Source organism: Perca flavescens, chromosome 12, assembly GCF_004354835.1.
Source record: "Perca flavescens isolate YP-PL-M2 chromosome 12, PFLA_1.0, whole genome shotgun sequence".
In the NCBI taxonomy this organism is placed as follows: domain Eukaryota; kingdom Metazoa; phylum Chordata; class Actinopteri; order Perciformes; family Percidae; genus Perca; species Perca flavescens.
The window spans coordinates 10,057,166-10,074,239 of NC_041342.1; the positions used below are offsets into that span (position 1 = coordinate 10,057,166).

The following is a 17,074-nucleotide window of genomic DNA, read 5'->3' on the forward strand; positions in this document are numbered from 1 at the left end:
GTATTTTTCTTTGGCTTTGAATATTCATGACTTAAATTGCGAACATGTGAAGTCTTGTTAAGAATATAACGATCCAAACCTCAGCTAATCAGGACTGTGTAGGTGTGCTTTATTAGATGTACTGACAGTTGCCTGGCAAAGCATTTTCCTTTCAAATGTTTAAAAACTGTGAAATGCTTGCTGTTGTGGAGAATTTTGTGTCTCTGTAAATTATAGTGTGGTCTAGACCTGCTCTATCTGTAAAGTGTCCTGAGATAATGTCTGTTATAATTTGACACTAGAAATAAAAGAAAAGGAAACTGAATTGATTGAGGCATGGAAACGCATGCCATTATCTGTCTCCAGCTTTGCCCTGCCCACTAAAAACCCAGTGAGAAAATCAAGATATGCAAAGACAGATATGTACCCACCTGTCATGTAACATAAACCGAACGCTTCTTACTTTGGTAGAAAATGGTATGTGTTCACAAAAGGACCTGTTGCTCATAGCAACAAGCTTAAGTAGAAACTAGGTTTTCAGGGCCCTTAAAGCTTTAATGTGTAACTTTTTGATATTAATGAACGTCCGTTACATTCAAGCTGTTGCCAAATGAGTTGCTACAAAGCTAATTAAGACTATCAGCTCCACAAAACTCTCTCTTCTCAGCATGGCTATTGTGTCGTCCGGCGACTTTTGTACGCAGAAACCGGAGTGAAGATAATGGACCTCTGCTGAAGAGTCCATCATGTTTTTTTAATCCTCCATGTCCTCCTTGGCTACTAGCAATTGTGTGGAGGAGGGGGGGGGGGCCATGCACAATCACGAAAGGCTTATATCGTGTGGCCACACCAACAGTTTTGTTGTCATTACTTAGAATTCCTCATGGAGGAGACAGAAACTACGCACTAGAGCTTTAAAATGTAAGATTATTGTTTGTGAACAACAGTGAGTTTTTATAAAGAATAAAAAAAAAAAATTGCTGAAACTACTCCGCATTCCATGAAATGTGAGAATAAACCTGAATGTTTGTCAAAAAGGAATCTGATTGGTCCTTGTAATAATGTCATAACTGAACTTATAGGACTTTCATCTAAATAGTATAAAAGATTTACAATCATACCCTACTTCGGAATATTCTGTCTTTTTAATGTGCATTCATTTAAAAGCGCAGTTCCCGTTGCGGCCGCTGCAGCGCCCTCCTCCTCTCTGCGGAGTCCTACACGGAGATTTGGAGCGGGGAGGCGTGGAGGAGGGTAGGGGTGTGTTCTACTGATTGTGTGAGAGGAGGGTGGCAGAGAGAGATAGATAGATAGAGAGAGAGAGAGAGAGAGAGAGAGAGAGAGAGAGAGAGAGAGAAAAGAGGGAGAGAGGAATTCACTCCTGTTTAAATGGAAATCTAGAGCGCACAGAGGAAAAAGAACGCAGACAGAGAAACCAAGAAAGAGAGCAGATAAAAAGAAAAAAAGAAAAAGTGGAGACAGATTTATTTTACGCACGGGAAAAAAAACAGCAAACGAGTAGAAGAAAGAAAAGGAGGAAAAAAAAAAGGCATCAGATTTGTTTTCCTCTAAATGTGGCTTTTTTTACTCTCACGATTCAAAGAGGATTCCAGTTGAATTGAGCCGCTCGGGAGGGATTGATGGTGTCTTTTCGGGGAAGCAGAGCCGAGGGGAGGAATCTGAATGCGCTTGGCTGAACCATGCCAGCCCTGTGGATCATAACTTTGGCCATCACTTTTAACCAAGGTGAGAGATGTTTAAACACACTCCGTCTGAACTGGCAACAGCAGAAAGTTTCTTTTTAATGCCCCCCAATTTTTCTCTCCCTTTCCCTTTCCTCTCCACCGTGTTCTACTGTGCGCTGTGTGGGTGTCTTTACTGTCTGCGCTGCCAGTGCATGTGTTTGTGCGTCTACATGTCTGGCAACGTGCGCGCGCGCGCGTGCTTGTGTGTAAATGTGTTGTGTTATGTTGTTATAGATGTGTGCAGCCCTGGCTGGGCATCATCATTCCAGCCCACACGGGCGCTGAAGGGAAAAGAGTCGTGGGGTGTTCAGGGTCTTTCCTCTGCTTGGGGGGGAAATATGAGGTTTAGAGTGCAGACACAAACGGTCCAGACGCGTTGCTTCATTTTCCTTCAATTACACGTTCATGAGAAAGATGTGCAGCATCTGCACACGGCATTGCTTTGACGTGACCTTTGAAACGCATGAACAGATAGATTTGGTTGACACAAACACACGCAGTGTGGGTCAAAAGAGGATGTTACAAGCACGCGTACACGCACGCACACTCTCTCTCTATCTCTCTCTCTCACACACACACACACACACACACACACACACACACACACACACACACACTGCGCATAGCCAGCCAGCCAGGGGATGATTGATGAGGCGAGGATCCAGTGCACAGTCTGGTCACCGGGCTTTAACATGAGTCACACTGGATCAATTTCCAACACACACGCACGCGCACACAAATGCGGCACGCACGCGCCAGGCACGTGCATTCCTTCAAACCAAAAGTGCGTGTGCGTGTGCGTGTGCGTGTGTGTGATTGTGTCTGTGTGTGCGTGTGTGCGTGCGTGTAAAGACCAGCGCAAGTGTCCTTCAAGAGAGAGAAACTGCCTGTGTGTTTCTGTGTGTGTGTGTGTGTGTGTGAGAGAGAGAGAGAGAGAGAGAGAGAGAGAGAGAGAGAGAGAGAGAGAGAGAGAATAGAGACCAGTGCTTCCCCCTCTTAGCATGCAGGTAGAGTCTGGGTGCTCGTACCCGCCCGCGCGGCCCCACTGCAAACGTGCAGGTGCCAAGAAAAATTCATATTTTACCGAAAAGACGGAGACATATTCACTGGACTGGAGGAGAGCCCCATTACTAATATTAATGTCCCTATTTATCGATCACCTTGATAGATTGCCCTCTTACTCTGTCTCTCCCCTCCCCCCCACACACACACACACAGAGACACACACACACACAGCAGTGAGACAGAGGAGGAGTGTGCGTTTGTGGGCAGTCAGGGCTCCAAAGACAGAGGTGATTAATTGAGATGGCCTGATGTGAATAGTTCAACTGTGTGTGTAAGTATGTGTGTGTGTGTGTGTGTGTGTGTGTGTGTGTGCCTGCTTTAGCACCTGGGTCCCCGGTGCCGCAGGCCGCTGGTGTGATAAACCACAGACGATGATGTGCCCAGACAGACGGTCAGAGGAGCAGAGCTCACCACCTGAGTAGAGTAGAATAGATTATTACTATTGCTTTATACAATAAGGTCAAATAGAGTGATACACATGGTGGAAAAATGTGCAAAGTCTGCAAAACGTTTGAGCATCGTGGATTGACGAATGGATGCTTTTGTCTTTTCGATTAGAGAATACAGTAGAATATAACGCATCAGCTTAGATTGTCTACCGTTTGATAAATCTATCTCAATCAATCAATGTTCTGTGGAGCTCAGATTAATTAGGGCTAAAGCTGCTGAGTGTATCGGTTTTAGTCGGATAAAAGAGTAGAGAGGGTAAAGTAGATTAGGAAAGTTTGATTATTCTAGCTATAGAGCATCAAACAGAACAAAACAAAGCAGGGCAGAAAGAACAAGACGGAAATCAGAACAGGACAAAGGAGAACAAAGCAGAGCAGAAGAAACACAGATCAGAACAGAGCAAGGCGAAACCGAACGGGCCATGCAGACCCGAACAAAAGAGATCAGAAGAGAAGGGAACAGGAACAGCACAGTGAAGGAACAGAACAGGAATGAACAAAGAACAGAAAGGAACAGAAGAGAAGAGAACAGAGCAGAAACAAAACAGAGACCGAACATATCAGCAAACACGATAAACAGAACACGACAAACCCAACACAACTAGTCTACGTATATCGACGATGTTTCATTTCCAGGATCGCACCTTCCCGAGGCTATTTTGCAGAGGCACCGTTTGCTCCAAGACGATTGTGATTGGTTTAAAGAAATGCCAATAAACCAGAGGACGTTTTTTTCTCCCATACCGGGAATGCTGTGTTGACTAGCCAGACCCTCCTCCGCAGCGGCGTGGAGGAAGGTCTGGCAATGCGAGACTAGAACAGAACCAACAGAGTAAGAGAAGCTGTGAAGCAGATCCCAGTAGAGGAGAGAAAGAGCAGAGAATGGAGCAGAGCAGCGGAGCAGTGTCTCCCGCTGAGCCAGTGTAAGCCTGTAAATGTGAGCTGAGGAAATCCGTCTCCTACATGCAGCAGCTGCAGCCTAATGTGTGTTTAGCCCTGTTCGGAGTCTTCCAGGTGTCTTCTGCCTGCTCTCCTCTGCCGACTGCTCCGGCTGTCTCTCTCTGATATACTGCTCAGTCCAGTGGTGTGCCTGGCAACCCAACGCAGGCCCACTACATCTCTATGTGTTTGACCGCGCGTGTGCGGCCCTCTGTAATTACAGTTTGTGTATGTGTGCGTGTGTGGGTCCGATGCGGTGTGTTGCCACTGTGATCCGACACTGCGCTGCCAGCGCACAGGCTGTTTCCCAGAGTCGATTCTTGAACAGCACTTTTGCCTGAGCTGAACATTTTCGCAGCCTGGTCATGCAAGCAAAGCAAGCAAAGCAAGCAAAGCAAGCAAAGCAATTCTTGCACTGCAAGCACCTGTCCCATCTCTTTGCTCTCTCTCTCTTTCACACACACACACACACACACACACACACACACATAGACTTTCTTTTTCTCCCTTTTCTCCCCCCTCCTCCTCCCACTCTTTTCTCTCCCGTCACAAGAATAGAGCACAGGCGCAGATGTAAAGAGACAGGCCAAAAGACAGAGAGATGGAGGCAGAGAGAGACGAAGAAAGGAAGAGACAGCGGGGTTGGGTCCTAATCTGTTGACAAGAGGGGATGTTTGAGGATAAACAGAGGCAGAGCAGGAGTGCTCAGGAAGCACAGAGAGAGAGAGAGAGAGAGAGAGAGGAGGCTCTGTTGGCTTAAGTCTCTTCAATCTTCTTCAACAGCAGCCCATCTGGACCATCAATGTTTGATGGTTTACATCAGCACAGGTTTACTACCAAACGGGCTCCAGGGGCATTGGAGGATCCTCAGAAAGGTCTGGAAAAGATGTAGGAAGAAATGCTAAGCCAAAGGCAACTAAACTTGCTTTTAAATTCTTGAGAACATTTCACCTCTCATCCAAAACATCTTCAAGATCTGACTTAGCACTTGTAGATATACCATGATCTGGATGACCACGAGACTTTACTGAGCCCACATTAGGTTATTCCACTTGCTCTTAGTAAAGTGACCGATTGTAAGACATTGTTTTTGTTGCATCGCTTTGATCGTTAGGTTTAAGCTCCCCACTTTGACGCCCTTCAAACAGTTGTGTAATTCTTGTCTGAATCATCTAAAACCAAAAATACTGTCAGATGAGGGGTTGTGGGTTCAGTCGCAACAGTTTGGGCATTTACAGCATGCACAGATCTGGAAAAATGCGACTCACTTGCACGTTTTTTATTTCTGTGTAATGAACCGCTACTTTATTAAACCTCACAAGCACGACCTCATACAGGAAGTCTCGGACACATTAGTGTCTATATTGGAACATAAGAGAGATTATATAAAGTCTAACTAATTCAGTGATTTTGCCAGAAGATACCTACTGTTGCATGGGTGGATTGACTTGGTTTTCAACCCCTTGTTGACCTCTATTGACACCCCCTCCCACCACCTCTCTGTGCATTGTGTATGCACCCTGGGGCAGTAGACAAATTAAACAGATATGGACGATAGGAGCGTAATGTACCTTTTTGTACACTAGTGTGTTTTGAATAGAGCCCTTCTCTCAGGTCATGTTCAGATCAACATTAGCCCTGCATGCCCCCTCTTTTATTTAAATGGACTGTATTTATATAGTGCTTTTTCTAGTCTTAACGACTACTCTTTTACTAAGTAATCACCGTTCACATATCATAGACTGGTGGCCACCTGCTCATCAGATAAGCATTCACACACCGAGGCATCGGGAGCAATTCCAAGTTCAGGATTCCCAAGGACACTTCCACACATAGACGGAGATTTTGGGGGGGTATGCAGGCGATATGTCCCACCCCCAATATTCAGAAGAGGTAGATTTATCCCCCCTCAAAAAAGTATGAAAGACAACCCACTCCCCAAAACAGGGAAAAGTAACCATTTATGGGGCTCAAAACATGTATAGATCTTTCTTACCTGTAAATAAGTGTTTTCCAACCATTTCAGATGCCCCTAAAGTAGAACATACCATCTTAAGCTTGCAGCGCATGTCTTTTTTTTTTCTCTCATTCTCCACGAAATGAAGCAGTACAATTCAAGTGCAGGGGTGCCAACGCATGCAGAGAACAAACAAATGCAAGATCGTCTGTGAAAGAAATGAGTGAGCTTTTGCTGCGACAAAATGTGACGTCATCCAGCAAAGGAAAAATACAAAAATATGAATCAAGGCCCCAAAAGTTGTTGTTCAACGTACAAAGCTACTGAACACGTTGTTCTTCTTGGTGGATGTTATCAACTGAAACATCACTGATGAGCTTTTCTTGCATGAGCAGCCTCAGGATGAATCAAACCTCCGGCCTTGGTCATTAGTGCCACACTGTACTGATCGTGCCCTCAAATGAAATATAAAAGGTTGGCTGACTCTGTTGCTCTAATTGGGTGTAGAGCAAAAAAAAATAATCCACTTCGTTAAAAAACGCTGTACTCTCAAATGAAGATAACGAAGAATGACATGACACGTCTTGTTTAAGAGCAGAGCGGAGTGTGTGAAGTTTAGTGTGTCTGTGTGTGTGTGTGTGTGTGTGTGTGTGTGTGTGTGGGGCCTCATCCCACAGCCCTGCGGTAGGCTACCTGACAGATCTGATATCCTTATGGCGAGGGAAGCGTAATCTGAGGCGACAAGAAAACAGCAATTAAAATAAATAAATAAAATAACCACCACAATTAGCCCGCCGCTTAATTCACCATGATGCCCTGATAATCTAGTAATCTGCTAAAGCGACATCTGCAGATTCCCCCTTCCCTCCCCTGCATGGTCTGATGTGTGTGTTGGTGTGTGTGTGTGTGTGTGTGTGTGTGTGTGTGGGGAGTGAAAGAGCGAAGAGGACGCAGATCCTAACAGAAGAGCGTCAACTGGTATTAGGACTGACAGCCGTCAATCTGGACGATATGTCAGGCTGAATGACAGAGGAGGAGTAGCGGACTGGGAGGAAGAGAAGACATGCCAAGAAGTAGAATAGAAAGTAAAGATAAACTTTATTGTCCCGTAGGAAATTTGTCTTGGGCAAAAGAAGCGCTGACAACAGCTGCATACAAACACATGCATTATAAATCATACAGTTTGTCAGACAGACAGACAGTACACTACATGACAATATATAACATGATAGAGGAAGAAGGAGAAGACTTGTTCTTTCATGAAACATCTCCCTTATAAAAAACACTATTACAGCCAAATTACAACCTATACACTTAAAATCAATCCAGCTTATTCACCCATACACTCACAAACTCTCACTCTCGCATCCACATATGCATATGCTACAACCACCCACTGAGACACTAAAACAACACAAAAAACAAGGAAAAAAAACACTCTATTTGCCTTTTCATACACACACAACAACCCAGTCCCCATATCCATATACAATAAGCAATACAAAGTAAAACATGATATAGCAATTTCATATAATGCAGCCCCATTATGCATGTAACAGTTTATATACATATAGACAAGCCCCCCTCCCCACACTGTAAGAAAAAAATCCATAGAAAAACACAATAACGCAATATCCTGGCAGAAAATGCTTTTCCGTTAAATTTACGGATATTTCTGTTAATCCAAAAATGGAAAATTCTGTAGATTGAGAAGTAAAAGAGAATAGAAGCAGAGATGGAGGGAGGAAACATTAATAGAAGAAGAGCACAGAAAGAAGAAAAGGGGGCTTCAGAAGCATAGCTGAGACCCGAGGAATGCAGAAAGAAAAAGAAGAGGAAGAAGCTAATGGTGGTTAAAGAGGAGGGAGAGGAAGGTTGGAGCAAGGGAGCGGGAGGGGTAGATGAGAAGGGAGGAGACGAGACGAGACGATAAGGACAAGAGAGAAAATTGGGTAAGAAGGAGGGAAGGAAGGCAGCAGAGAGGTGAGGTCAGAGGTGGGCATACAAATACCAGACTTCAATACCCGTTCCTGAACAATACATTTTTTAAAACCATTTTAACAAAAAGAAATTACACATTACAAATCTTTTTATTTATTTTACCCCCGTCTATGTGTAACATAGAGTTGTTCCTGCCTGCCGCAACGAAGTGTTACGTTAAACGGCCAATCATAAACATTATTAGATCTCAGTAGAAGCATGCTGCATGCTGATTGGCTCACTGACGCTGATGAGATTTGCTCCTTAGGTATTGAAATTGGGTATTGAATGACGAGGCATTTTTCCATACTGGATACTTTAGAGCCAACACCGTCGGTGGACACGAAGGGAGGAAACATTAATAGAGTGAGGGCAGAAGGAGCCGTGACGCCTCATTTCCACCAACTGCGGAACGTCTGCGGATCGGCTCCGCCCGCGTGTCACCAGGTCCGGATTTGTTGTGCAACGGCTACGGCCATGACTGACAGCTGAAGTCACGAGGACCATATAACAGGATGTAGTTTCCAGAAACAGAACCACAAAACCAACAACCGTAGCCGTTTCCATCCATTATGACGTTTTCAAGGTGTAGGGCAGGGAAATAAGAGCCGACGTGAGCACGGTTTATTTTATTTTGAAAATTAACCGGATGTTTTATTTTGTCTCTGTGCTCGACTTCCTGTCCCGCACTATGCCCTGTGCTGAATTGCCTCGGAGGTCTCTGGCGTCCGGCAAAAATAGAAGCTGTGCATATCTGCTCCGGAGCTGTGCCGGAGTCGGAACGCAGCCGTTCTGCAGTCAGTGGAAATACACACATTGACTTTAATGGAAACCTAATGGATCCGCAGACGTTCCACAGTTGATGGAAATTAGCAGTTAGAGAAAGAAAAGAAGGGATAGTGAAGGAGGAGGAGAGCAGAATTAGAGAGCAGAGATTTATGTGTGAAAGGCAATGGAGCGAAGGAGTAGGAAAAAAGAGGAACAGTCGAGTTTAGGAGAAAATAGAGGAGTGGATGAGGGAAGGGGAGAAGAAAAGAGGATGAGGGTAGATAAATTAAAGGAGGTCAGCAAAGAGGAGATGAATGTTCAGAGGAGGTGTGGAGACGGATGGAGGAAACACTGGAGGGGAAGGGGAAAAGGAGCAAGAATGGAGGAGAAATGAGACAACAGGATGAGGAGAGGAGAGTAAATAGGGTAGGAAGACAGAGGTGTGAAAGAGGAAGATGGAAGGAATTCTGAAGGAGAAGAAAAGAAAGGAGAGTAAAGGAAGAGAGCAGGGTTGGGAAGCACAGTTTGGCAAAGGTTAGAGCATAGGAGCTAGAAAAATAGAAAAGTAGATCAGAGGAGAGAAAAAAAAGAGTAGAGAAAAAAGAGGGTGAGAACCAGGAGATATTTGGAGGAGGGGGATGAGAGCAGAGGAGTGAAAGAGGAAGATGAAAGAAATACTGAAGGAGAAAAAAGAAAGGAGAGTAAAGGAAGAGAGCAGGGTTGGGGAGCACAGATTTATGTTTGGCAAAGGATGGAGCAAATGAGCAGGATGATAGAGAAGTGGATCAGGGGTGAGAAAAAAAGAGGGTGAGAACTGGGAGATATTTGGAGTAGGAAAGGGCAGAGGAGTGAAAGAGGAAGATGGAAGAAACACTAAAGGAGAAGAAAAAAAGGAGAGGAACAGAGCAGGGTTGGGGAGCACAGATTGGTTTAGGCTGGAGCAAAGGAGCAGAAAAATAGAGAAGTGGATCATAGGAGAGAAAGAAAAAAAATAGGGTGAGAACCAGGAGAAATTTGGAGGAGGAGGAGGAGGATGAGAGCAGAGGAGTGAAAGAGGAAGATGGAAAAATCACTGAAGGAGAAGAAATAAAAGGAGAATAAAGGAGGAACAGAGCAGGGTTGGTGAGCACAGATATGCAAAGGCTGGAGCAAAGGATCAGGAAAATAGAGAAGTGAAGAAAAAAGAGGGTGAGAGCAGATGAGTGAAAGAGGAAGATGAAGGAAATACTGAAGGAGAAAAAAGAAAGGAGAGTAAAGGAAGAGTGCAGGGTTGGGGAGCACGGATTCATGTTTGGCAAAGGATGGAGCAAAGGAGCAGGATAATAGAGAAGAGGATCAGAGGGTAAAGAAGAAAAAAACCCGGTGAGAACCGGGAGAAATTTGGAGGAGGATGAGGGCAGAGGAGTGAAGGAGAAAGATGGAAGAAGGAGAAGAAAAGGAATGAGAGTAAAGGAGGAAGAGATTAGGGTTGGGGAGCACAGATTGGCAAAGGTTGGAGCGAAGGAGTAGAAAAATAGAGAAGAGGATCAGAGGAGAGAAAAAAAAAGAAAGAGGGTGAGAACAGGAGTGAAAATGCAGAGGAGTGGGAGCGAACAGGAGTGAGGGAGGAGGGGAGCAGAGATTTATGTGTGGAGAGGGCTGCAGCGAGGGAGCAGAGGGAACCAGCCAGGCCTGTTATAGATGGGGCTCTCCTGGGAGAGCCCGGCCGGGACTTTTCCAGGCATTTCCAGCATATTTCACTGCTGCTCCAAGCAGCACGCTGCAATGCTCAAAGCTCCACCCCCGACAGAGTCCTCAGCTCTAAATAAAGTGGCTCTCTTCTCTCTGCATGAGTATATTCAATAAAAGCGATAAAAGGCCAGTAGTAACCCTTCTTAGCTTTTCTGGAAGGGAAAGTGAGAAACCAAAACTGGCCTTGCTCTCCGAGGAGATGCTTTCAAAGAAATGCAGACATCAAGCATGAGAGCACCTCCCTTTTATATGAGGAAAAAATGTCAACAAAAAAGGGCCGCGAGATCAAATAAACTGCGAGTGTGGAGGTAGTTTATGGTTCTGCTTCTGACTCGCTCTGTTTCTTTGTCTGCCTGTGTTTTCTCCCGCTCGCTCGCTGTCTGAGATCCTCATGTGTGGATGTGAGAGAGAACAATTGAATGGGCCTCCTACATGAAATCCATTCAGAGACATCTTGAGGATTAAGAATGAGAAATTGTCCGGCGCAGTAAATTAAATCAATCTGATCCATTACAAGATCGCTATCACAAGGTCTTCCCTTTTGTCTTTGCCCTGGATTATGCATGCTGCTCAATATCTGTGCGTGTGTTTGTGTGTGTGTGTGTGTGTGTGTGTGTGTGTGTGTAATTTCATTATTCCATACATTATGTAACACTGGAATGCAAGTCCCATGTCATCAAAGAAACAATTAAGTGATTACTTGACTGACAGATTGTTCAAACACAATTTTGACAGTTGATTATTAGGGCTGTGTATTGGACTTGCTGCTTTTACTAAAATGTGTAATAGAGGGCCGTCACACGTACCATGTAACTGCAACATCATCAGTTCAAATCTGGCCGGGGACATTTGTTAAACGTTATCCCCCTCGCTTTCTCTGCACATTTATTTAAAAAAAAAATTTTAAGATACTTTTTTGGGCATTTTATTCCTTTATTTTTATAGGACAGCTCTAGACATGAAAGGGGCGAGAGAGGGGGAATGACATGCAGCAAAGGGTCGCAGGTCAGAGTCGAACCCGCGCCCGCTGCGTCGAGGAGTAAACCTCTATATATGGTCGCGCGCTCTACCGGGTGAGCTTCCCAGGCGCCCGGCTGCACATTTTCTGTCCATCACAGTACTGTACAACTTGAAAAAGATGTAATTGTGTAATTGAAAGAAATTGTATTTGAATCAGAAACTTGTAAGTACTGAAAGTTGGCATCAAATGTTAAATAATGTTCCTGATTTAAATCAAAATGTTGCCAATTTTAGACTTTTCTATTTTGAAAAAAGCTCTTATATGGCAAATTATTATACAACTTTGATTTCTTTTTTTATTTTATAAGTATTGTAAATATTGTATTGGTACCAAACTAAGGTATCATATATGCACTAGTATAATATCTTTTTCTACATTTTATGTAATTAAAATTGATTTTGTCTTGCCAAACTAAGTAAGCAATTACAACTACAATAAACTCAATATAAAAAACAAATTAATTAAAAGTTGAGATTTGTCAGCTGCAGCCCTAAACCATATCATTCAGTACCATCCTGTATATACTGTACATTACCATAACATTTAAAGTAATTCCTTTCATCCTTGGCAGTTACTAATTCTATTAAGACAGCATATCTTACTCAAACTAAAGCTCTGTTAAAGTTTGTAATATTTATTACTTTCTCTTATGAAAATCCAATGTGTGACGATCATAATCCTAATTTTCAACACCCTACAGACCCAGTATCCACTGGCTCCACTTTCACTTCATTTAACATTTAGCGCCTTCCAATCTTTCCCACGGAGGCTTTCCAAAACTTATTTCTCTTATCAGAAACTGAACTTGTGTAACCAAATGATTTAATTGCGTGGGCGCCTCAACCATGTTTTTCCTTTTTTCTTTTTTGAAGTCTTAATATATCCCTCTATCCCGTTCATTTCATTTCCTTTGGTGGATTTTAAACAGTGATAAAAGAAGCAGCAGCGATTTAAAGATGGAGATGGACAACATGATTACGGATGATGAAAGCCGGCATCCATCACCACCCACTCTGTTTGTGTTTCCATCCTCCTTCTGTCTGTCTATCTGCCTGTTCCTCCTCTCTCCCCTCTTATGTTTTAATGTAAGTCGATAACTATCAGCGACTGATAACACCCCGGGCTCCGCACGGCTTGGCGGGGCTCGATGAGGCGAGGAGAAGGGAAGGCGAGAGCAGGGTTATGGTGAGGTGGTGGGGGTGGGGGTGGGGGTGGAGCGGTGGAGGTGACACTATCTCCCCTCAGTGAAGCCTGATATGGCCGGGTGCAGGGGAGATAAGCGAGCAGCACTCAGCGGTGGCGGTGAAGCGGGACGGTGACGTCACGCTGCTTGTCTCTCGTTCCCGAGGCGCTAGATGAAGTTATGGCGTCACAGGTTGAGATTATGTCAGACGGAGATTTGTCATTGTTCTGGAAAGGAGATTAGACTGTGAGTGTGTTTTTCATTGAGGGTGACTCCACATTTTTGGCAGTGTGTGATATTTTGCTTGGTCATAGAAAAACACAGGTTTAAATAAAACATTAACAATATCTTGGTTCTATTCAAGTGTCCCAGTAAACCACGACACTGTGACAGTAAGCCAGCATGTGCAATATCAGGATTATTGTTATTATTATTTGCATCAGTGCTTTTCCTACGGTGAAATGTCTTCCACGAAAAAGGACTGCTGAATATAGGACATTCCACTTCCGGGATTGCTCCATTGCCAACGGAAATTCTGCCGGATTTCACTCATTTAGGCCGGATAGCCATTGCCTTGGTCTGCCTTTGTGTTGGCATTCTAAACTCCGGTGGATTTCTGAGGACTATGGTTAACTGCTCCTCAGATCTCTGCAGGGTAAATCCAGACAGTTAGCTAGACTATCTGTCCAATCTGAGTTTTATGTTGCATGACTAAAACAACTTTTGAACATACACGTTCCACCAAAACAAGTTTCTTCCAGAGGCTATTTTGCACCGGCACCACGGCTTTTCCTGGTGCCTAGCACTGCCAGAGAAGATTGTGATTGGTTTAAAGAAATGCCAATAAACCAGAGCACGTTTTTCTCCCATTCCAGAATGCTGTGTGGACTAACCAGACCCTCCTTTGCGGCGCTGTGGAGGAGGGTCTGGCAAAGCGAGACTATGGTTATGATGAATTTCCAAGGAATTAGTGTAAGTCAGTGCAATGTGATAACAAAAATGTGTGTGTCTGTGTGTGTGTGTGAGAGAGAGTTGTCATGGAAAGAGAGTGTGTGTTTACTTTGTATGTTCCTCAAGAAAGGCATTGTGTTGCATGCATGTGTGTGTTTGTGTGTGTGTTAGTGTGTGTGTGTGTGTGTGTGTGTGTGTGTGTGTGTGTACAGAAGGGGGGGTGTTTGTGTGTAGGGGATTCTCGACTCAGCTAAAAGAGACGAATAAAAGAGAGAGACTGTAGGTTTGTGTGTTTGTGTGTGTGTGTGCTAATCCACAATGTACGGCAAGGGCCAAAGGAAAATAAAAGAGTAGGTCTGCTTGCTTGTGATTGAGGCAAAGCGAGAGACAGAAAGAGAGAGAGATAGAGAGAGAGAGAGAGAGAGAGAGAGGCAGGGAAGAGGAGGAGGAGGGCGAGTGAGATGGAGAAAGTGAAAGAGAGGAAGCAAAGTAGCAAAAGAGAGCGTGTTGGGGAGAGCGAGAGGAAAAGGTAATTTCTTAGCTCTTCTTTTAAATACAGTAAGTCTGTTTCTATAGCAACCATCCAACCAGCTGCTGGAGAGAAAGAGAGAGAGAGAGAGAGAGAGAGAGAGAGAGAGAGAGAGAGGGGAAAGTGGGGTGCACCAGAGAGACAGAAAAGGGAAAGAAAGAGAGAGAGTTACCATAGCAACGGAGCAAGAACGAGGAATAAGCACTTGGAGAAACTTTAAAAAAACATATAGAGACAAAATGTAAAAGCCAAGATAAGCAAAGGAAGAGTGAATTTACAGCACTGCAACGAACAGTAATTGGGTAGTGTTGGGCAAGTTAATTAAAAGATTTAATGAAATACTCATTGAAAAAGTGATTACATTACTTAGAAATGGGAGGTTGTAAAAGTCCTGTTTATTTTCTGCATAAACAATGTGAGGTAAATCCAAGGATTTGGATGGGCATAAAACCATTCATTACAAACGATCAGCCCCTGTGAAGGTCAAAGTCAAAAGCCAGAGGCTAAAAGGAGCAGTTCAATTTACATTTTTAACAAAGATCAGAGCAATAGGTTGATTTAAGAGTTGTTATTTCTGTAAATTGACTTGCATCCACCCGTGCAGCTGTGTTGATCTCATCAACGCTTGCCCCCATTTTTGTGTCACTAGTTGTAATGGTTGTAACCTATGAAGGATTGATGTTCCCATTCTTAATCCCTCCTACAAAGCTCTGAATTGTTTCTCCAACTGCAGAAATGAACACCCCCCTATATGAATTGCGTAACACATAAAAGATGTGGGCAGCGATTCAGAGATCTGCAACCAGGCTACAGCTTTGCCATAGTATTTTGTTCCAAAATGCCAAGACAAAACATTCTGAGTTTGCTACAGCTGTGATTTATGACCCTGATGTGCTTCCTCTCTATAGAAATGACAGCTGAGGCTTATGGAAATGTATTATGTAGTGTAGTAGGGCTGTCAATCAATAAAGGGCAATTAATCGCACATTTTGTTATCTGTTCTAAATGTAGTTTTAAAGGGATATTTTTTAAGTTTGTAATGCTCTCATCAACATGGGGTCGGACAAATATGCTTGCTTTATGCAAATATTTATTTTTATTGCAACAATCAGAAACAATGACAAATACTGTCTAGACTATTCTCCAGAATAACCTCAAATGGACTGTATTATTATACAGTCCATTTGAGGTTATTCTGGAGCATAGCATACTATGGCAAACTCAAGCCCATCAAGCAAAAACAGATGGGCACATTGACCTGAATTGAACATTGCTTGGTATTTCTTACACAATGTAGTGTCCCACTTTACACTTGTAAAGTTTAACTCGATTGCAAAACTATCCAGCATGGCCTGCCTCTGGGTTCTCTGCATCGGCCGTATGCTTGGCCAGCATGGTATTTGAAACTCAACGTACTCCGTGGTAACTCAGTTCACATCTACAGTACATGCAAATAACTTTAGTCTTGTGGAGAGAACCATCTGGAAAAGCCTTGTAACTCAATTTCAAAAGATTCTCTCTTCATGGGGTGGCTGTGGCTCAGGTGGTAGAGTGGTCGCCTACCAATTGGAAGGTTGGTGGTTCGTTCCATGGCCCTGCAGGTCCATGTCAAAGTGTCTTTGGGCAAGACACTGAGCCCCAAATTGCTTCTGATGCTGCACCATCGGTGTGTAAATGTGCGTGAATGTTTATCTGATGAGCAGGTGGCACCGTGTATGGCAGCCTCGGCCACAGTGTATGATGATGTATGTCTGTGAATGGTGAATGGTTTCTGTACTATGTTAAAGTGCTTTGAGTAGGCGTTAAGGCTAGAAAAGTGCTATATAAATACAGTCTATTTACACTATTTCCATTTCTGCTCAAGCTCTCTAATCTCTATCTCTCTCTAATAGAATCACTCCTGTCTATCTCCTGGTAGGACATCTAACCCGCCCATAATATAGAAGTTTTCCAGGGTTAGTTATTGTCATGTAATTGTAATCCCTTACACTATGCGTTTAAAAGGACATTTCTGTACTGCTCAGTTAGTTGTTCCAATACCGATACCAGTATCTGAAATGCCTCTGATACTGCCTAAACTGCTTGTACTGGTATTGGCGAGTTTATGAGTCTACGAACCGATCCGATACCACGTAATGTAGCCCTGAAATAAATCTACCAAAAAGTAGTTTAATTTATGTTCTTTATCCTTTGTGACTGGCTGTCAAAGTAGATAATAAAAGAAAGTTCTCTGGTATTCATTCTCTGTAATCTCTGTATTTGTTCATGCTTTACAAAGGGTTTAACTTGAGCCAGACCGTACAACAATAATAGCAACCATATCACATCCATACAGTGATAGTAATATACAGCTGTTAAAAAAATATTGTAAATATGTATTTCTTTTTGTAACAGTGTTATTGGATCGGTACTCAGTATCAGCCCATGTGCAAGTTCAGGTATCGGAATCGGATATCGAAAAAATTGGATGACCATCTCTACTGCTCAACACTGTACCTGTGAGATAAAGACAGGGCGAGCAGGGTAATATGGCTGCAGTGTATAGAGCCAGCAGAGAGAGAGAGAGAGAGAGAGAGAGAGAGAGAGAGAGATATGAGCTGTAGTGATCATAGTGGCTTCGGCTGCACCCTGATTATCCATTCTCAGCTCTTGACCGCACCTGACCTCCACCGCTGTGTGGAGAGGACGAGTGAGCAATGAGAAACAGAGACAGAGGGAGACGATTGATTGGGAGTCCCTGAGTTCAGACAGCTCTGACCACAGAGGCCTCCATCTGT

The 17,074-nt window shown here is 43.6% G+C and overlaps 1 protein-coding gene across 1 annotated transcript in view; it reads left to right on the plus strand.

Annotated features, from left to right (window-relative positions):
• The first annotated feature begins 1,341 nt into the window (after positions 1-1,341).
• The window catches only part of kirrel1b (kirre like nephrin family adhesion molecule 1b), a 96,782-nt gene continuing 81,049 nt past the window's right edge, over positions 1,342-17,074 (plus strand). The window contains 1 exon segment of the mRNA XM_028593374.1: positions 1,342-1,725. Coding sequence (XP_028449175.1) covers positions 1,680-1,725 — 46 coding nt within the window. The 5' untranslated portion in view covers positions 1,342-1,679.